General features: G+C 42.1%; 2 protein-coding genes across 4 annotated transcripts in view; one reads left to right on the forward strand and one right to left on the reverse strand.

The window, feature by feature from the left end:
- LOC102063838 (transcription factor Maf) overlaps positions 1-6,822 on the forward strand; it is a 182,970-nt gene extending 176,148 nt beyond the window's left edge. For both annotated transcript variants that reach the window (XM_074550825.1, XM_074550823.1), the window contains one exon: positions 6,277-6,822. In XM_074550825.1, coding sequence (XP_074406926.1) covers positions 6,277-6,307 — 31 coding nt within the window. In that variant the 3' untranslated portion in view covers positions 6,308-6,822. The remainder of the gene's footprint in view (positions 1-6,276) is intronic.
- Positions 6,823-6,930: 108 nt separating this feature from the next.
- WWOX (WW domain containing oxidoreductase) overlaps positions 6,931-21,633 on the reverse strand; it is a 474,241-nt gene continuing 459,538 nt past the window's right edge. For both annotated transcript variants that reach the window (XM_074550819.1, XM_074550821.1), the window contains one exon: positions 6,931-7,593. In XM_074550819.1, the coding sequence (XP_074406920.1) occupies positions 7,405-7,593 (189 nt within the window). In that variant the 3' untranslated portion in view covers positions 6,931-7,404. The remainder of the gene's footprint in view (positions 7,594-21,633) is intronic.

A 21,633-nucleotide genomic window follows, 5' to 3' on the forward strand; every position in this document is an offset into this window, starting at 1 on the left:
AATTTCTCTTCCAGTTTGTGTTACTGCTTCAAGATTCATCAGCTGAGTTACAGTTATGGCTGAATCTAACTCATATTACATTTGAAAAAATAAATGTGCACTAAAAGTAATTAAAGCATGTTGGTTCATGAATAATACACCATTTTACTACTATTTGCAGAGTATAATGAGACAAGCCACTAAATTGACAATGAACGCTCTATTATGTGATTGCCAACTGTTTTATAAGATATTGAACAGATTCATTTATTCTATCATCATGTGCATTATCAAGCTATTGCTTTTTAATAAATTAATTTCTCCTGCGTCTCCGGAGCCTCACTTTGGAAGCCGGCTGAGGGCATAAATGGAATAAATGGAATTAATTCTGCGGTCTGGGCTGAGCGGCGGTGCCGGTGCCCCTGGCAGGGGCGCGGAGGGGAATGGCTTTGAATATCCAGCCGAGAGGGGGGAAAGAGTCGCCTCTGCAGGGCAGGGCTCTCTGACAGCTCCTCTTTATCAGGGGCTCTCCTTGCCACACGTCCCCTTCACCCCCAGCCGTAAATTGACCCTTTAATTGCTCGGCAGCCAGAACCCGGTGACACCGCAGAGCAGCGCTCGATCCCCGCCTGGGTGATGGTGTCATTGGGAGAGCAGTGGGATCGCAGGGAAGGATCTCCCATCGCGGCTGGGGCTGGGCTGGAAGCGAGGATTATCCCAGAGCCCCGGGATGGGGATGGAGCTGCAGAGAGGGTCCGCACCAAACCCCGGTGCTGCCGCGCTGCTCCGCTCGCTGTAAACAACTTCTAATTGCGGCTGCTGACAGGACTCACCGTGTGTAACTAACCTTGCTGCAATGTTATTATTTCTGAAGGGAGCCTTTCCCCGTGTTTTTAACAATAAGTCTGACAGGTGTCATATTAAAAACAGGGCTTAATTCTAATGCAACTATTCCCACCCGCCTCTCCCTTCTCATTTTTGTGCCTCTGTAATGCATGAATTTCTGCTGCTCATAAAGATTAAAGGAGCAGCTTTGCTGGAAGGAAAATACTGGTTTGTTTGTAGTCCAGGTACATTTGAGATGGTCTCAGTACCGGCTCCCTTTCTCCTCTCTTCTCCAGCCATGCCGGCTCAATGCTGGGAGAAAAGAGAGGGAGAGAAATAAAGCTTTCCCTGGGATGAGAGGTAATTCAGCATCCATTGAAGTGAAATTTCAGGGCTTCCTTTGAGCTGTGACCCGCAGCCACCGTCCAGGCACTCGGCCTGTGATGCATGGCTGACTGCTGTCCACCAGAGACCCAGCCCAGGCCAGCAGTTCACTTACAAGTTTACACTGGATTTAAGTCAAAATGCTAAAAACGCTGGTGTTCAATCACTGCTAACTGTGCGCTCGGCAGGCAGATCCCAGCAGACCCCGTGCTTGTAAAATCCAATACGCCACGTAAAGTAAGGGTTTGTGGGGGTGCAAGGGGTTTAGGAGACTTTTCTTGTCTCTGTCCCTACTGATTGTATTTTTGTGATGCTGCTTTTCAGGTGCTGGGATGGCTTCAGCCTCGTCCCATCCCACACAGGCAGCAGCACAGAGATCTGCACTCAGACAGGCACTCCCTATTTCCACAACCTTCCCCTGTGTGTCCTGCCCTTCCTCTCAGGCTGCTTGCAGAAGGCAAAGTCCATTTTAAAGCCATCAGTTCCATGCTGATGTGATGATCAGTCAGGACCAGGGTGGATCCCCTGCACTTGCTTCTCTCTCTCCTCCCTTTGCAAAAAGCTTCCAAGTCCCACGCCCGAAGCATCGCACACACTCCTCAGTCCTGGCTGAGAACATTACAAAGCTGCTCAAACTGCTGCTAATGCCAGCCCAAGGAAAAAGGTGCCTTCTTTGCCAGGAGGGATCATAGAAATCCAGTGTACAAAGCCCCTAATTTAGCCTGTGCTCACATATCTGCAGGCACTGCACCAGACCTGTGTAAGGTTTACATATGAACAACAGGCACGGTGCAGATCACTCTCAAAGCATTGTGTAATGATCAGTTTTTACAACAGTTCTTTCAGAAGAGTGAAGATAAGCAGTCCAAATAGTCTCACCAGGCATTTTGTGATCTGTTCTGTACCCCCTTAAGGTTAATGATTTTCTGGGACTCAAAAAAAAATATTATTTCTTCTTCTCTTTTTTATTTTTTTCCCCTCTGCATAAGCAACTGCCCAGCAAATTGATAAGAGCCCTTTTTAATTAGCTAGTGAAGTTGTATGGGTAATGTTCCATATAAAAGGTCTATAAAACACAGCAGAATTAATAAAATGACTGCTTCTCATTTAATTCAGGTCCTCCAAAGGGATCCATATGTCTTGCTTTGGTCTGTTTGTAGTACTTCTCTCCACCGCCCAGCCACGAATTGATTAAAATCACATTCCTCACTTAAAACTGGAGCCCAGTTGGTAAGAGATACTGGATAGTAATTAAGGTCTGTGCAGAGACACATGAACCCCCATAAAAAAAAACAGTACCAAAAGGAATCATTGTGCATCGCTTGGATTATATGCAAACACAGCTCATGTTGACAGCTACCTCTGGATGACTCCATCAGTACACACTTTATCTCCAGCTGTCCAAGTAATTTTCCCAGGATTTCGCCCCTCTTTTTCACTCCTCTCCACACAGATGGATTAGAGCAACAAACGGTTTACATGCTGCACATCATTAGCTATCCTCCCTCACTACCCAGCAGATAACAACTGGGCTCTATCATCAGGACATTCATAACACCTTGACACTTTTACAACTATGCTGTTCTCTGCCAGAGCAATCTTCTCTTTTAAAGCATGAAGCTAATTCACAAAACACCCCTTGGAAAGTACTCTGCAAACGCAACAGGGGTGGGGGAGAGGAGAAAAAGCACAGCCCAGAACAGGCATCTAGTAAATAACACGGTTAGCAGTGTAGAGGAAAAAAAAACAATCCCCAAAAAAAACAACTCGAGAAAAGCAGTACATTCTTTCTCTCCAAGATACCTTTCTATTTTCCCATTTCCTCCATCCCACAGGAAATAGCCACCCATCAGTCTGCTGTATTTCAGTGCTTCCATTACCGTGTCACTCAGGCACCTCCCAAGCCTGTGCAGGTCCCTGTGGCTCAGCTGCTTCCCTGGGCACGGGTTTCTCTTTGCAAAGGGAGCACTTGAAGGCTTCAGTCAGTCATGCATTTACTGGGTATTTCCTAAACATCCTCCAGTCTCAGGGAATCTTGGCTCTAATATTTCTTAATAAAACAACATTTTCCCTCCGTAGGTTGAGACCCTGCTTCAGAGCCCACTCATGCTCAGACATGGGCTTATATTTAGAATAAAATACAAACCCACATCAGCTACTGTGTGGAAGGAAATACACTTTAGCAGCATTTTCCAAGCTTCTCAGCATGCCCCCTGCCACCCCAACCTTACATTTTAATGTATAGTACACGCTTGTTTAAAAAAGAAATACATAAGGAGAAAGAGTAATTACCGTGGCTTAAATTCAGCTCGATAAGAAGGGCTTGCACAGTCTGAGCAGCTGTTCCACTGCCATTCAGATTATGAAAATATAATCCTAGAGAACCTTGTCAAGATAAATACAGAGCATGAAATGTATAGGCAATTTTTCCCCAGCCACATATAATGATCAATTCCAAAGCCACAAGTGATACCAAAGGACAAAATAAGATCTGTCTAGACTTTCTCACTTACAAGATATTGATCATTCCAATGGTAAACTGGTTAGTATAAGTGTGTTTGGCTTGAAAGGTCATGAGCTTAACACCTGACAAGGAGTTATTCAACCTTGATATAAGTCAAATTATTGCAGGGTTGCTGGAAAGACTTCTCTAATAAAAAGCCCTACCTGGTCCGAGAATATCTGGGATTTGTCTCCCAGATGTCAAAAGAAAAAGCAGGAAGGAAAAATAAAAGAAGTCAAGATCTGGCATGGGTTTCTGCTGGATTATATGCAAACATGATGCATGGCAAGCAGAGGTCCCAGTGCCTGTCTGGGCAGAACAATGGACAGCAGTGGAAGCTGACACTGATTGAAAAGTCACCTCCATCCCCTAAAAGCTTCTGGCTCTTCACTCCCAGCAAGGGAGTTTGCTCACTCACCTGCATGGACTTTAAGACACGGGACACCAATATAGAGTCAAAAAAACCCACCATTAAAATGGGAAATGTTGACTTTGGAAGGAAAGCAGGGGGAAAGGGTCGGACAACGCCCTGCAGGTGTGGGTGGGAAACGCTCCGGCATCGCCTGCCAGCACCTCCCCTTCCCAAAGCCCTTCCCAAATCCCTGAGCCTGCATCTCACACAGCCCTAACCCAGCCTCCTCCCTCTTCATGGGCATAACTAGCAAGTGCTTATTAGGACTATTAGGAGCTCGATGTGAATTTGCTGGATCTTGTCCAAGAACTATAAATACCCGATCTATTTTGCTTTATTCAGTTCTTTTTGTTTTGCTGATATGATACTAGTTAAGGTTAATGGGGTTTGCTTTAATATTAGACACAGGATCACTTAACTACCTTTAATGAACACTGGAGTCAATGCATTGTGGAGTAATTCACACAGACATTGCCTCAGGTAAATCAACCAGAAAAATGTAAGCCAGTCAAATAAATAAATCTGACCAGCTGTAAATGTGCCAAATTTTACACCAAAATATATTTGAAAGCCAATGACTTAGGCACATCTCGGATATTAAAATGGAGGGGTTGGAGTCTGTTTCTTTTCAATTGCTTTTCCTTTTTTAATGTTCCTTGCACATCCCTCCTGTGCTGAAACCAAACTGAGATTGCAAGAAAAATTATTTTCACAAGTGTTTCCAATAGAAGCAAAGGCTCTAAAGCTTGATAGTTGTTTTTTTTTTTTCATTTGGAAAAAGCTTTTTTTTTTATACTGGCTATCTCAACATAGGAGAGTGAGAGACAAAGAGAGTGGAAGGAGGAAAATGGAGAGAGAAAAAAAATGGGAGAGGAAAAAAGAGAAAAGGAGAATGACAGAGTGAAATAAAAAGCAAAAGAAAGAAACAGGGAGCAAGTAATTTTGTCTGCATTGGAGAAAATTATGACAGCGAAATTCTAGACAGGGCAATACACTGGTGTCAATAAATAATAACCAGAAATAAAAACCAGAGGAACCCAAACAACTCAGTGAAGTTAGGAGTTAGCTTGCCCCATACTAGTGCTAAACTAAAACTATGCTAACATTAAAAGTCTCTTACCTTGTAACACTAAAACAGAGAGAGGGCTACAAAGGAAAAGCACATAGACATTCTTTGAAGGAAGGCAGGCAATATCCCTGAGTACTGAATTCTCCTAGAAGAGAACAATATTTCAGCAATAAGGAATGACAGGGGGTTCATTATAGGTTATTAATGTTTGCCTAAATGGAGCAGAAGGCCCAGGCCTTCAGGGGAGTGCAGAGCTCCCAGCATCACTTAATTAGTGCCTCCTCTGAACCCAGCAATGCCAAGCTCCAGTGCAAAGCTCTGCAGTCCTGCACTGCCTGTGTCATACCACAGTAATTCTGTCTGGCTCTGAAAGGGAAAAATAATGTGTGTGTGAGGGCTGTTGCGCAGGTGACAGGAGTTAATCACTTTTTCTCCCCAGTTAAACTCCAGACAATACAAGGAATTTGGCTGTAACCATTGCCTCCGCTGGCAAAGCCTTCAACCCAGGCCATGAATTTTCAGACACTGCACTACACCAGCATCTGGTCTGTGCAGCACAGACTGGAGAAAACTTCTAGGAGACAAGCAGGACTTTTTTTTGTTTTTTTTACTCTGCAAAAGGCTGAAAAGAGGTGTTGTTCTTTCTGGAATAGCCCCTTTTATTTCTTTTTTCCACCAAATGATTCAGAGCAGGATGTGCTGCCTTGGGGAAGGGGCTGCAGGGAGTTGAGGAGTTGGGCAGGATTTGTCATCTCCTAAAGCTGTTGCTACAGAGGTGGCACAGCAGGGATAAAAAAGACCATATAGTACATTAAATAATATTAAATATTATATATTAAATAAATTATATTAAATATTCTATATTTACTGTTGCTTTAGGAAAGACTGTGGCACCAGGTAAGGAAGCAGACAAGGAAGATGCAGCTGAGGCTGCACTGGGGTAGAAGCCTTGACTTTATTCAACAATTAACCCAATGTAATGTGACTGCAGAAAAGAAAAATCATGGAAGGCAGATTTAACAATCTGCAGAACTAAAAAGGGGATCAAATAAACTTCTATTAACAATGTGTCCTTCTATTTATTTGTTTATATTCTGTCTACAGAAAATGTGATGCTGGACTGAGGATGGCTTAGAACAACCTTCTGGCATGAAGACAGCTACAAAGCACAAAATACAAAAAATGAACTCAGAAAGAAACAAGAAAAAAAAAACAACGTTTTCTTGGCATCAACAAGAAGCTCTTTATTTTTCCTCAAGTTTTCTTTTCTAAAAAAATGGAACTAAGACATTTGCAGAAATGAGACAAACTTTCTCTTCAGGTGACAATATTCAAGCAAGCATGTTGTTTTATTGAATTTAAATGGAAAGAAAAGACAGATTTGGAATGGGATACAGTATCAGGAGAACTGAGAAACTGTGAACTTTCAAGGAAATAAAACTCCTTAAAACTGTGAACCGAGAAATTGATGGAAATACCATTTAAACCCCTGATTACACTCTGTGTGTTCTTAAGGAGACATCATCATCTTTGCTAATTCAACACTATTTAGGGAATGGTTTACAACATATCTTTTATTGTAATCTTTAAGAAAAAAAAAAGAAAAAAAACAACAGAAATATTTAATTAGCTGTGACTTTCCCATTACTGTTCAGATGTCTTCCTGCACCTTCTTTTTCTAGACAGCCCAGATGTACTTGCAGCCAACAGTCAAGGGCTGAAAAGATTTCTTTCCTCAATAATCTTTTGATTTGCCACACCCAATAAAATCCTTGTAGGGAAAAAGAATCAACACAACCACCATCTCCCAATCAATACCTAAAGCCTAACAGACAGCAATTATCAAAATAAGGAGAAAATCCCATATTGGGCTACATACCTACCCATTAATCAAAACAACTGAAATTATCTGCAGAATTGCTTTTCTAAAATAAGACAGAAGATGCCTCCTTGGGTTACACTTTGAACAGGCTATAATCAAAAGAAAGAGAACCGAGACTAACTAAGCCCCAGGAAGCCGCATTGTCCCTTTAACCCACAGTATTCCCCACCTTCCATTAGTACTTAACATTTTTCACTATGTTGTGACTGCTATTATTTCATTTAACACCGCTTAATCTGTATCTGAGGTACATGGAAACCCTCTAGATGATAAGATTGGACAGGTTCCAGTGCTGGCAGTTTCCGAGCGCGCACACACTCGTGTGTTTTGATCCTTCCAGGAGCTGGCTGCTATTTGGCCTGGCTGCCAGCTCGTTCTTGGATCAGCCTGTGGCTCAGCTCCCAGAGGGCAGCGGCTGTGGCGCTGTCCTGAGCCTGCTGCGAGGGCAGGCAGCGGCAGCAGTTGTTGAAGTACATCCCGCCCAGCCCCTCCAGCTCCGCCGCTGTGGCGCAGTACACCGTCGTGGCAGCTCCTTGTTGCTGCAATAATAACAAAAAAAAAATTAAATTAAGAGAGAGAAAACAAGCAGAACTGTATAAATGCATAGATATTTTATAGTTTATTGTTATCGTTGTGATTTCAAGCACAGCCCTTTGGAGCTGTGTGTCGCGCAAGCAGCGTGGCTGGCAGGGTGAGCTGCCCGGTGACAAGGCTGAAGGCAATTCTTTACAAACCACCTCAATGAGGACTTCTTTCTTTTCCTTCCCTCTAAGAGGAGAAGAAAAAGAGAATCCTGAACCACAGCCCCAAGCTCAGATGTTTTGCCCCTATTTGGTAAACACCTGGATTGGTGGCAGGGGCTGCCCAGGTGGTGTTTGACACCAGAACAGCTGATCCAGGTTTAAAAGCAGCGCCTCAAAACTTCCCTTTGCATCCCAGAAATCATTGACCATATGCCCAGGCACCCTGACCCGCAGCCTGATAGATGGGTTTGGTTTGTTTGGGTTTTTTAAACCTCTTGTGCAAAATTAACCTGGGCACTCCAATTAAGACCTATCATGTAAAGTGCAGTCGGGATTGGTGCCAAACCTGCCCGTGGATCTCGGATCAACAGTCCAAGGCAGTTGTCACTGCTGCTGTGTGAGAGCATTTGACTGCTGCAGGCACAGACAGGGCTGGTTCTGCAACAACATTTCTCATGTCTTATAATGCTTTAAGAAATGGAGTGGATAGATTAGAGGCTTTTGTGAATCAGAAGGGATTTTTTTTTTCTTGCTTTTTCTTTTTTTTCCTTTCCCTTCCCCCTTTTTTTTTTATTTAAATACTAAATGAACATATGCTCAAAGAGGAAGAATGGGTTTCTATGAAGTGTCCCAACAAAAACCTACAGATGGAGGCCAGAGGGTTGGGGCCAGCACCCTGGCATGGGTGATGGGCTATTCCCTGGCACAGACTAAAAGCACAGTGCCAGAACAGCTGGGGAGAGGGCAAGAAGCTATTTTGCTTTGTAAACTATAATTAAAAATAATAGGTGAGAGCGCATTAGCAAAACACAACACTAATTTAAAACCGATAGAGTTTATCTGGCATCTTATGATTATTTATGTACATCTTAGTCCTTTCTGTGGTAACAAATTATGAGCTGATAGGAATCAGAATAAAAAGGCTGCCAAGTGCAATTGAAAAAGTAAATGAAGAGAAATTAGTTGTTGCCACATTAAGATAATTTAATGGGATAAGAGAATAGGCTTCAATCTCTTGTGATTTTCCTCCACTCCTTTGTTTTTTGGCCTTTCATTGTCACAGCCAAGGAAAGTCAGGGTGCTGCTAGGGGGGTCAACCTGCAGAAGACCTCTACTTTGCATTCGCATCCTTCAGGGACAGGAAGCAGTTTAAAAAGCCCCAGTTCTCCTTATTTGAGGCATCTTTGTAGCAACAAAGAAGTGCATATTTGTTTGCAAGACATGCATTTTCCTCAGCAGATGGGATTAAACTGATAATGATGACTCCACAACTTAGAAATGATCTCCCATCACAAGGTAAACCAAAACTGTCTGTATTAAGTATTTTGAAAGGTATATATTTATCAACAGACCAAAATATTTTTAAAGTTAGTATAATACATAGTAATCCTCTTATTAAGCCAGTATCTTTTTTAAAAAAAGAGAAAATATCTTAAAGGTGTTAGCAGAAATGGAAGAGAGTTCTACTAAAAATAATATTAATAGAGAACAATAAAATTTCTATGCTCATTTCAACTATCCTATAAAGCTCCACAGTATAGGTATGATCACTGTATTCAGCTGTTCAGAATGTCTCAAAGCCCCTAAACAGTATTATTAGTTTTTTGCAAGCAATTCAACTGGACTTTCATTAGAAAGGTAAAATTAAACTGAATTGCTCAAGGCAGATTGAGAGCCCTCAAGCCATTGCTGAAAAGCATCCATCCAGCCAAGCTAAACTCAGGCTATCTCTAATAGAATTCAGCTAATTCATAAAATGGAAGTTTATCAGAGCCAGTTTAAAATCCAACCCAAACAATAATTTATCTTTTCAAACGAGTCAAATTTGACGATGTTTAAACAAAATTCTCGGCAGGCAGAAAAACACCCCAGAGCACAAGAGCAGTGCTTTATACCTCGAGCATTGACACAAGCTAGACTCCAGAAGAAGAGAATAGCTTTCCCTGTGTGAGCATAGGATATTTACTTTAAGTGATAAAAGATTATGTGGCTGGAAGCCCAAAGCACTTTATCTTGCGATGCCTCCAGTGTTTTGCTGAGAACTGGATGTAAGCAACGTGCCATTTGCTTTTTGGCTGTGTGTATCCTTACTTCTTTCTAAATGTTTCAATCATGTTGGCTGTTTTGGAAGAAGAAAATTCAATGGTTCTATCATTGAAAGAAAAGTACCTTTCTTATTACTTAAGAGAAATGCAGTTGTATTTATCCCTTTGTTGACAGAGGGTAAAGATTTAGTATCTCACGATTATGGACAAACATGAACTCATCAAGCCTAGGAGAATGCTTCAGACAGCAAAACTATGTAACAGAAGGGAAATCCCAGATTCTCAGAGCCACTTAAGTATCTAATTCCCTTTGTGAGCTGGTTGCATTCAGACACTTGAGGATCTGCCCAAGTGACTTGTCCAAGGACTGAGAGGAGTGAGCATCAGAGTCACAGGAATCAAATCCCATTTTGGGTTGGCAGGAGTATCAAGAGGGGTCCAGCCCAACCTCCTGCCCAAAGTGGGATGTGTAGAAGCCTCATAAATGTCATGCTGAATGGGAAGGTCCCCAAGGCATCAATCTCTCCTTTGTATCTATAGCCACAAACCTCTGTGAAGAGCCAGAGCTGCAGATAGTGCAAACTGCCTGTACACCAGCCAGAAACTGCTCTGTTTCTCAGCAAATATTGTTTATCCCTTATGAACACAGTCCTTTGAATGACATCTTTATACGCTGGGCCTTATGACAGTCTAGTAACAAGTTTTAATTTTTTGCTCATCAGCTTTCCTGTTCACATATCATCAGCATACAACAGCAGAGGATGTTAGGGAATCTAATTAGTAAACAATTCCATACTGCTGATACAAGATGAAACATTCTTAAACCAATAAAAAGAGCACTTTAATCACTGTTGAATGACTTTCAATGCCAAGCGGTTTGTGCCATGTCAGAACATAATTTGAAGAAGATTAGAGTACTATATAAAAGAATTAATGTTAACAACTTCGTTAAAAAATGTCTTAAACAATGAGCTTGTCAGTTGTCACAGGCTCTCCCTGATCCATTGTGATTAAGGCCCCCCCCTCCCAACAATTTCAGCTGATAAACAATGCTAAAAGCGTCGGGCAACCTAAACATTTCTTTCCATAAGTCCATCAGTTGTACAGGGTGCTAATCACCAGGGCTGGGGTCAGCCTTCTTTAACCTGCAACAAAGGCAGCGGGTTGCAATAATGAATACACAGGATAAAGAATTTGTGAGAAGCCCAACTGAATCTTTAATCATGCCTCAGTGCCATTTCCGATCCAGTCAAACATGTGAAAGCTGCTGGGCAAGCACCACGCCATCAATCTTCCCAGTGCACGTAAAATTACCCGGGAATCTTGTTTTGGATTAAGTTGAAGAGTGTCTCAGTAATAAGGGTTCATCATTCTCTTCCGCAAATCATTTGTCAGTTTTGTAATACAATCTTCCTCTGCAGCAGGGTGGGATTTGTACAGCAGTTGCTGTTTATTTATAGTTGAGGCTCAAAGATCTAAATTATCCATCCTTCTAAAATCCTTTGTTGAATTGAAAATACTAAGTAGCTACTAGTTCATAGGCATTTATTTCATAACTGCAAGCAGCCAATTTTTAACTGATGGCACTGAATGCAAATTAATATTGAATAACTTAACAGCAAAAGAAAAGGGGTTCTTGAGACACAGAACATGGTAAAACTCTCATTAATATATGTAATGCATCTGTTAATAGTCTGAGATACCATTTATGTTCCTGATAAGGAAACATATTACACAGTTAAAGTTTAGTTTTTAGATTTGTCTACCTTCAAATGCATGTTTATTTTCTAAAATTAGACTTTTGTTCTGAAGCAAGTTTACATTCCAAGCACATAAATAATAGAAACAAAGCCATAACTTATCTGTATATTTATCAACTATGAATGAATAGGACCCACTCTAAACTCTGTTAAGAGCACACAGCACTCAGCATTGTCTGCCAGGGAGATGGGATCAGCTTATTTGGAAAGGAGGGGTTTATTTTCTTATGAAAAATTAAGGATAAAGGCCAGTTATCTTGGTAGCCTGAGGTTAAGTTCAGCACATAGCATTTTAAAAGATGGCCAGTGGAAAGAGGTGAATTCAAAATGACATGAGAGGAGAGTATTTGTGACAAGGGCCAGATTCAAAGCAAGCATCTCAAGTGAAATAAAAAGGCAAGTCCTTAAAACTCTCCAGGCTGTTCCTGTTATTCATATCAGGACTATTAGACAAAGCCAACACATCCCTAACAGTAAAATATCAGACCCACACAGAAGCACTGTGAGCACACCATTTGCAGCCCGATAACTCATTGCACAGCAGTGTCAGGTAGAATCAGAGAATCATTAAGGTTGGGGAAAATCACTGAGTCCAACCACTGACCTAACCTAGCAACCAAGGCAGTATGAACACATTCCAGATATGACACCAATGGGGTGTCCCATACCTCCTCTGTGCCTCTGATAAGCACCCTGAAGAGTTCATTCTGTTAGAGGGAAAAGCTCCTCACCAGCTGGCTTCAGCAGTGGCCATTTTCCTGATATGATGTAAAATATAAAATCTCCTTGGAATTAGGAACAAAATTATACAGAATCTGTTTCCACAACCATATTATCCAAACCAAATCCTGAAGTGACAGCTGCAGTTTTACATTCCTTGAGCCTCACCTCCTCCTGGTGGGAATGAGCACAGGTTTGCTAATTCAGAGGCTCCACAGATTGGAGCAGGGGCTGAGGATCTGCTCCATTGCTTGCTGTGACCCTGAGGCTGATGCTCAGGGTGGGCACAGTGGGGTTTGTGCTGCCTGGGGGCAGATGGGACAATTCTGCCCTCAGAATGGATTTGTCTCCTTCTGGTATTGCTACAATCCTCAGGCTGGGATTGCGGTGCACAGTTTTCTCAAACTACACTTATTCCTTTTTCCTATCAAGCCCAAGTCCTTGTGAATAACATGGAGCACAATGACCTCTTCTGAAAAACACTAGCTTGTCTAAAATCCTCATGTCCTCATCCAGGATTCCTCAGTATCTGAGTTTTTAGGAGCAGTCTTAAGAGCTGTTTGGTGATATCCCCCATGGCTGAGGCCAGCTGGAGCTGAGGGAGCCAATTCCCAATGCCAGGAATTCCTCTGCTCCCTTTCCTACTGGGACAGCCCAGAGCTGTGAGGAACAGTCACTTTTCCAACAACGCAGTGAACAAGTTTTAGCCTTGCCTATGAGATGACAGGAGAACTGTTCAGTTCCTGCTGCAGTCCTCTTACTCAGAGAATCCCAGATGCACAGTTACCCTATGAATAAAGCTCAGAATGTCTATGTATTAATGTCCTGTAAGAAAACAGGACTCCTTGATTGCTTTTTCAGCAAGGAAATATGAAATTGAGACCTTCCTTTGCTATTTTGGGAGAGCTTGAAACTGAAATCATATCTGCAGCTCAAAAAATAAAACTTTGGAGCTGCCAAATATGATCTAAACTCCAAACTGGGCTCAGTTGACTTCAGGTCCTATTTCCACCCCAAGTGCCAGCAGGAAAACGTGACCTGAGCTGACACTGTATCTACAGTCTTTTCAAAGCTCTCACTGAACCACATCTAAACCAGAGCTTCTCAACCACCTCCCCTTCCCCCATCGCCACAATTAAACCAGCAAAGCATCTCTTAGAAGATAATACAACGAATAAACCAGAATCTATAAGGTCTGCTTTTTTCCCTCTGATGTATTCCTTTTTCAACTAATTCCCAACTACAAAGACTCAGAACTCCATCAGCTTCTCTACTTGCAGAGCATAGTTGGTTTCAAGCTGTAACTTTTCTTAGTGTCATTAAGACCCTTACACATTTACAGTATTCTTTACATACATTATGGGAGATAAGTGTGCTGTGTTCTTTGAGTAAGGAAACTGCAGTAGTTCACGAAAGAGGATTTGTTTTCAACTGCTGAAGCATTAAGACCTAGTGATTATTTCAACTATTCAGCATATGCAGCTATATTTAACTTACATTCTGGGTTTTAACTTTGCAAAAGAAACCGTGTCCATTGTAATAAATGTATTTTGATAATGCACCATGTTGTTTGTGTTATGCAACCCCCAGTATGTTCTCAATTACAGCAATGATAGCCCTTGAAAACTTCCAACCTCCAACATCCACTATCAAATGGATTTTCTGCAATCATTCTACGAGAGAAAAAAAATTACAATACAGGACATCAAATCAGGAGAACTGGGCTGTTTTCCTCTTTTCAACTTTTCCTTCCCTAATGAGCTTGGACAAGTCACTTCAACTCCATGTACCTCACTTTTCCCAGCTATAAAATGGAGAGATTACTCTTGTTTGCCCACCTCACAGGGGTGTTGTGAGGAGTCATTCAGATTTATGGAGTGCTTTCACACCTAATTTGGAAAAGCACTGTGTAAGTATAAAGTGTTACATTATAAACCATTGTTAAAATGTGTAGAAGATGTAGAACAAGGTTGGCAAAGTAGCTGACAAAAATGTAATTATCTTTTAAAATCATGCCTATTTTTCTCTATTGTATAAAGTTAATTCTTTAACCTGTGAACTGTCTGCTACTCCGGGTCCTGTTCCAGTGTCTTCCCTCTCTCATCCAGGTTTTTTTGCCCAATCACAGAGAACTTGGTAAAACTCTTACTAGCCAAAACAACAGTGAGAAATTTAAAAAATGAATGCTTTAGAGGGAAACAGTCCCTGAAATCCATTCATTCTTCTCTCCCACCCTTTGCATATGCTAGCCAGAGCCACCATGGCATACCAGGGGTGGGATTCAGCTGCCTAACATGGATCTTGAGACATCTGAGCTGCCTCAAGATATCCCACGTGCTCCACAGCTGTCTTTCAGAAGGGCACATATTTCCCATAGGTCTGGTATTGTATCTGCCAGCCCCTCAGGGATATCTCAGCTAAAACCACACAATGGTTAGGACAACACCAGACTGTGCTGCTTAAATGCTTTTGCCACAGCACCTGGAAGGGAGCTGGTTCCCACAGGCAGCACCGTATTTCTTTTCCAGAATCTTATTGTAGTCCACAATCAGCTTCTGAAAAATGTTTCAAGGCTGACAGAGAGCCACATTAAGCTCTAAAAACTGTAATGAAGCCTGTGGCTTTACCTTGCTCCACCAGCATTTCAGGGCAGGAGCAGCAGCACTCCTCACAGGCCTCTTTATCAGCAGCACATTTCCAGGCACATCAGTGCTGCAATTCCTTCTCCTGCCCACTGAACCCCCGTTCACACCTGATTTACACTTTGAAGACATCATTGCTCCACTGAAATGGCAGCTTTGAGCACTGCATGCAAATGTCTCTGATCTTTCCTTCTCACAGGCTGGTATGGAGCAGTGCAGCATTCTTCTGCCCATTTCTAGATCTGGGAAAAATCCCTGAGGAAAATTATCAATTTTCATTTCACAGAATGACAGGGTAAGGGTGAGATCAGGTTGAAGAAATGATGCTGCAGTCCATTGCTTGCCCCTGCCCTGTGTGCAGCTCTGGGCACTGGAGTGAGAAGCAAAGAGCACCTCAGGGACAGACCCGGGACATCCCAGCTCTGCTGGGGGCTGCTCACACCTCAGCATCCCTGCTCACCTTCAGTGGTGCACATTTATACAAACACATCACAAATTCCACCACAAATCCTTGGCCACAGTCAAACTGGAAACCCCATGGAGGATTGGAAATCCTCCTGAGACACAAAACCTGCCAGCAAAAGGTGGATTCTTCTGAGCAAGGGCAACTTAAAGAGTTGAACAAACAGGTTGTTGACACTAAACATGTCCTGCCAAAAAAAGAGAGATTAGATAGACTGCTGCAACTAAATCATCAGAACTGGTCTGGCTGGTGTTTGGGCATATACAGATGAGAGTTCATTGAAATTACTTCTGTTATTAACTTATGCTGAATTGAAATGTTTTATGGTTTTGCTGTACTTTAATTATATATATACTTTATATAAATGTGTGTATACATACAGTACTGTATATGCTGTATATATTTATATAGCTTTTTAATACTATTACTAGTCCAAATTTAGACTTTTTCATATGCATTATTGAAAGAATATCATCACAATGCTGACATCTGGCTTCTTCCTTCATTGCACAGATAATTTTTTAGACTGAATTTATTTCAGATATGAGTGAAAAAAAAAGAGTCACACAACGCAATGCTTTTTGAGGAAGTGACCTTTTGGGACAGATATTTAATGAGCTGCTTGTTTAGGTTTTAAAGATAAAGACTGTTTTTCATCTGTTGATACACATGCACACATATGCACATACACACACACAGACATAGTTCAATAACACAATGCATTGAGAAACCACAGGGTGTTATGATGGGGAAGTCTCATGGTAAGAAAGTAACTACCAACTCTGTCTTCCAGAAACTAATTAAAGGAATGTATTTTGCAATAATACAGATCTAGCAAACAGGCCTCTAAAGTCTAGGCTTAGAGCTGTAAGCCAGGCACTCCTGTATTATGTATGTGTGATTTTCATAGCTAGCCTGCTGTAAAGTGTGCCCTGTTAGTGCATCTTTCAGGCTCAAAGACACTGGTCTTGTTAATATTTCATTTAGTACATACTGTAGAGTCTCATTTATATTACTTCTATAATTAATGGTGATAGCTTAGGCACTGCCTTTACAAGGAGAGATCCCTGTATGTTGGTCGATGGGTAATGAGAAACAATAGATATTTCATTCACCAGCAGCTTGTTGCTAGTTAGTAGGAAATTATCGTGTGTACTGTTGCTTTAATTGCCAGGGTAAATAATGCCGCCGCTGTGTTAGTGAACATTTTAAAGCACTTGATGCAAATAGACTAGAAACAAAACACAAAAAAAATTACTTTTATTATGCTATACCTTAGCACAGGGAGTTTAAAAGGTACGTCTTAAAACATTTGCGTTCTATCATGCAAATATATCTTAATATGCATGTGCTGACTATTCAACTACTGTATTTTAGGAAATACAATTATGCTGCCTTTCTCTTCTCCTATGTAGACTGTAAATAACTGTAGATCTTTCTCTTGTTTTCCCATGTAAATATATGTAAATATTAACAAGCTATGCATGCTGATATTCTAGGCAATTTCAGGTACTTTTATAATCTGAAGGCATGTACTTGAACTGGTTTGTTAAAAAAAAATCAACTCTCTCAAATCCTTTAAAGCTCATTAGGAATTAAAGATTTCTTACTAGACTGGTTCCTTCACTCTCAGCTGGTTTTTTGTTTATTTTTCCCTCTGCTTTACCAGTGTTGTCTCCCAGGACCCTCCACCAAGGATGCACATTCCAGGCTGTTTTCTCCAAAGCGTGGGGTCCCATTTCAGGATATGATTCACTGCCCCAGGATGGACACCATTTAATTCAGGCACTCAGAGAGGGGATGTCTATCCCCTTCTCTCTGGCCTCTCCCTCTGCCAAATGATCACAGTGTCACAGAACGGTGGAATGGTTTGTTTTGGAAGGGACCTTAAAGATCCTCCACTTCCAACGCCCTGCCATATGGGCAGGGACACGTTCCACTGGGCCAGTTTTGATGTTTTCCATTCCATTTTCTCACTCCATAATCCGTCCAGCCTGAGTTTAACACCACAAGGGCCAGGGCTGGGTTTGAGGGCAGAAGCAGCCACAGCCAGGAGCAGCCCCCATGGCTCTGGTTGTGCTGCAGTCCTGCTGCTCACTCACACGTGGCTCCTCTGTTCCAACACGCTCTTTATGTTTCTTTTCCAGCATGCTTATGACTTTGACAGACTGTGAAAATAATTTGATAAATAGCTTGATAAATTTCTCCATCTCCTCCCTTCTGTGCTGTAACACTGTTTGTGGAAGCCTTTCAACTGAAGGAGTGTGAACAAAAAAGAAATTACCTAAAGCTTCTAAATCAAGTCACCTCCTGCATATAGATTTGGAGACAAGATTTCAATTTAGCTCTCTTCTTCCTTCTTTTTTTTGTTCATACAGTAAATGAAGATTACTCTGAGGAAAAAGGTAAAAAGTAGAAAAAGATGCATTTATCCCCCAGTACAGTAGAGGGGAGGAAAAAAATCCCCTCTCCATTATCTATGAAAACTAAATGCAATGACAACTTTTTAATTGAAAGAAAACAGCTTTCATGTCTGAAGATGTTTTTTTCCAGAGCAGGCATATGAGAATAAACACATTAATTGACAGGATCCTCATGACTTTTTAAGTTCCTCAAACTTAGCTTGGCGTCTGGGGAAGATCTTTTTCCAGTCCTTGAAGACTCTTTTAAGATGAATGTTTAAAAAGCTGAGCTGACACGGGCATTACGTTCAAGTGCAAGCTGTACTATTCTATAGTAGAGGGCGTAGAAATGGTTCATAGAATTATTATCTTTCTACAGACAAAACCCATTACCTTCACACTAGGAGGGAAAAGCTAGTTTTTAACTTATATAAAACGGAATCAATTATCAATATCTTTGCATGGTTTCCCAGCTCTGCTGGAGAGCAGTCACACAGCTAAACACACAGAGCCATTTGGCAAAAGGGCTCCTGCCTATGCTGGGCTTCTTGTTACACCTTTCATTTAATAAAATCACATCTGCAGAAGCAAAAATAAGTAGCAATGATTTGTATGCAGGGCTTCCAGCCTGAATGTCACAAAGGGAGATGGGAATCACATTTGCAGACCGATCACTGGGCTTCTGTTACTTTCCACTTCTTCCCAGTAAAAAGTGAACAAGCAAATAAAAAGCAGCCAGCGATGCAGACTCAAACACAGTGGTGAACAGCAGTGCAGGTCAGAGCATCCATAAAGCCTGTTGTCTTTGGTGTGGAAAAAAGTGCTCCTTCAGCAACCTCTGCTATATAATCCACACCATCCTGCCTCTGAATAATCCTTTTGCTGGCTTTAACAGTGGCTTTCACAGATGGCCGTGTTTCCAGTGAGAAAAGGAAAGCTGGAAGGTAAGTAGAGGCTTTTCATGGTGAAGTCCACACATACCCATTGCTTTTAAATGGCAACAAATAATAATCTTACATCTTCCAGAAGACAATGCCTAACCTGGTTCAACTCTGTTGAGCAGAGAGGTGGAGAAGTGCATCAGCAGCCATCCTTTAAAAGCTGTGTGCCCAGCTATTTCACTAGCACAGGCAAACTCCAGTGCACACAGAGGTGCAGCATCTGCAAGGTATATAAAACATAATACTGTAGAAGCTGGCAGTGCTGTTGGGGAAGGAAATGCTCATTATTAGACTCTCTTATCTGTTTATCCCATTCACGAGATCTGCTTCTACAAAGCACATAATGATAAATGGCACATTTGCAAATTATCTTCTGAGTGCTGATGAGAAATCAGCAACCTGCGAGTTACCGTGACTTTGAGTGAGTACACTCCACTGCGAGCCTCGTTTGCTGAGATGCCTGCCAAATGAGTGCATTAGTATATTAGGAGTCTAATAAATTGACTAACAAGCATTTGATGAAAAATAGCTGTTCCATCCGTTACAGTTATCATCACCGCCAACAAGGCTACTGGGGTTGGGATTTTGAAGGCACCAGCTGCTGATAAAAGAGTTGTTGCTGTGCTGTGCCACGCTCTCAGCAGCATCTCCCTCCCTAACTGTGCATCTTAACACACTCTCAGCAAGGCACAGGACCTTCTTTGCTTAAGTTTTCCTCTGGCTCTTCATGACACCTATGAGGATTTAAACCATTGCAGTCAGACTCAGTCCTCTGTCTTTTCTCTCCACTGCAGAAAGTAAGATGCTGGGTTTCCCTGTCTGGGAAGGAGATGGAGGAGACACATTCCTGCTAAAACACCTGAGACCATCCACACTCATAATCTGAAAACTGTAACTTGTTAATTTTTGCCACAAATATCAGACTAAAGGACCAAGGTGGCTTTGGATATAGTCACATTCAGCAGAAAGGCACTACATTATTTATCATCATAAGATCAAATGAGTTTCAGGAGTGGCTCAGAGTCCTACTTCTAACTCAATGTCCTTATGGAAAAACTCAGAAAATAAATCATAGAACACTCCACTTGTGTCATTCCCTGCTTTGCTGGACATTTAAGAAACTCAGCTCTTTTTATGAATATAACTGATCAGCTCCCATCATGCAAACATCCTCCCTGACTGGGAAGGAGCAAGAAACTGCCACATTCAAACCCTCAGGTCCTGCAAACAGAAAGAGGCAATGAAAGCCCAGGGCTGGCGGTGCAGTCCCTCTGGCCGCAGCCCCTGCAGCCCAGCCGATGCACTGTGGGCGTTTGTGCCTCCTCCCTGCACATGGCTGGGGCAGCAACGCTCTGCAGGCAAAGCCTGCTTGAGGAAACTCTGTCTTTTCAGGCTAATTAATTATTGGAAGTGCAATATACCCTTACATTCAAGCTTTAGAAATCTTCGTGCTGCTTAATTTGTTTTAAGTAGAGAGGAACCAAATTCATTACAAACACCAGATCATCATCAGCCGACAAATCCCAGTGAGCACCCTAAAACTACACAGGCCTAAGAAAAGCTCAGTCTGCACCTTCCCAAATTGCATTTCTGCTTTTACCTGAGACATTCGCAAGATCCCCAACTCTGTCAACAGTCGCTCTCCAGTTTTGTTTAGCTTATCATCAACAGACTCTGCTTTTGTGAGTGGACAAGTCATTTGAGTGTGCATCGCAGTTATAATGGCCTGACTGACAGCTCAGCCAGATAAACACGAGAGAATAACAGACGTAGGAACAATCTGGGTATTCATTTTGTCCGTTCAACCGGGTTGAAAGGATTTGCCAGCCAAGGGCACAACACTTCAGGCTAATTTGCTCAGCCAAAGCACTGCTGGAGTGTAAGGCTGCAAGCAGATGACTGATGTTGGGGAGATCGGCGTCCCCAGATGAGGTACTTATTATTCACCTCTGCCTCACGGGAAATGAAAGTACTATTTATTCAAAGCATTCATTTGAAAGAGGAAAACATATAGAAATGAACTTCGTTACAAAACTTGAACCCTTCTCACTGCTTCCCCACTTCTGCATTAATTCCAGCTTCTTGTCCTCGTCCATGTCATCCTGCACACTGCAGCATTTCTGTTTTCTTGCTCCTCACATACTTTCCTTAGCCTTGTCTCCTGCTTTGCAGTCTCACCCCTATAGCTGACACCGGGTGCATTTTCTTTTCTGTTTATCCTCCATTTTTAAGCTGTTTATCCTCCATTTTTAAGCTGTACTCATCTCTGAGGCCCAGCTCTATTCTCTGTGTCTGGTGTAGCGGAGGGTGCCCACGATATCCTGGCTGTGTCTCACATGCCAAATGCTCTTTGTAACCTTTTGGCCAATATCAGCCCCATACTCCAACAAGAGCCACATGCTGACAACATCAGTTACCACTCTGCTATGGAGCCAGGGGACCCAGGGCCAGAGCAATGACAATGCTGTCCTAGCCAAGGAAAGTTGTCTCCTGCACATTTTAAGCACCCTGTGGTTAGAGTGACAGAGCTACAAGTTCACCTGCTAATCATGTAAAAGTAAATGATGGGTAGAACAGCCAAGCTTGTACTAAGAAAAGGTAAACACTGCTCTGACATATTCCCTCAAGCAAGCAAGCAAAATAATAACAGTTTGCCGTGGAGGCTTGCAAGTTTGCTCCCATTAATTAAGTTCCATTTTCCGGCATCTTGAGTTTTAAGATGCTTTCTCCAGCACTGATTTCAACAACTCTCTCTCTCACAGAAAAGCAAAGGCAAACCCTGCTTTTGGTGACAGCAGCAGGACTCTCCTGGCTTCCTCCAGCTGTGGAGCCAGGACAGGAGGTGCAGTGGGATGGAGGCAAA

The sequence above is a fragment of the Zonotrichia albicollis genome, chromosome 13, assembly GCF_047830755.1.
Source record: "Zonotrichia albicollis isolate bZonAlb1 chromosome 13, bZonAlb1.hap1, whole genome shotgun sequence".
NCBI lineage: Eukaryota > Metazoa > Chordata > Aves > Passeriformes > Passerellidae > Zonotrichia > Zonotrichia albicollis.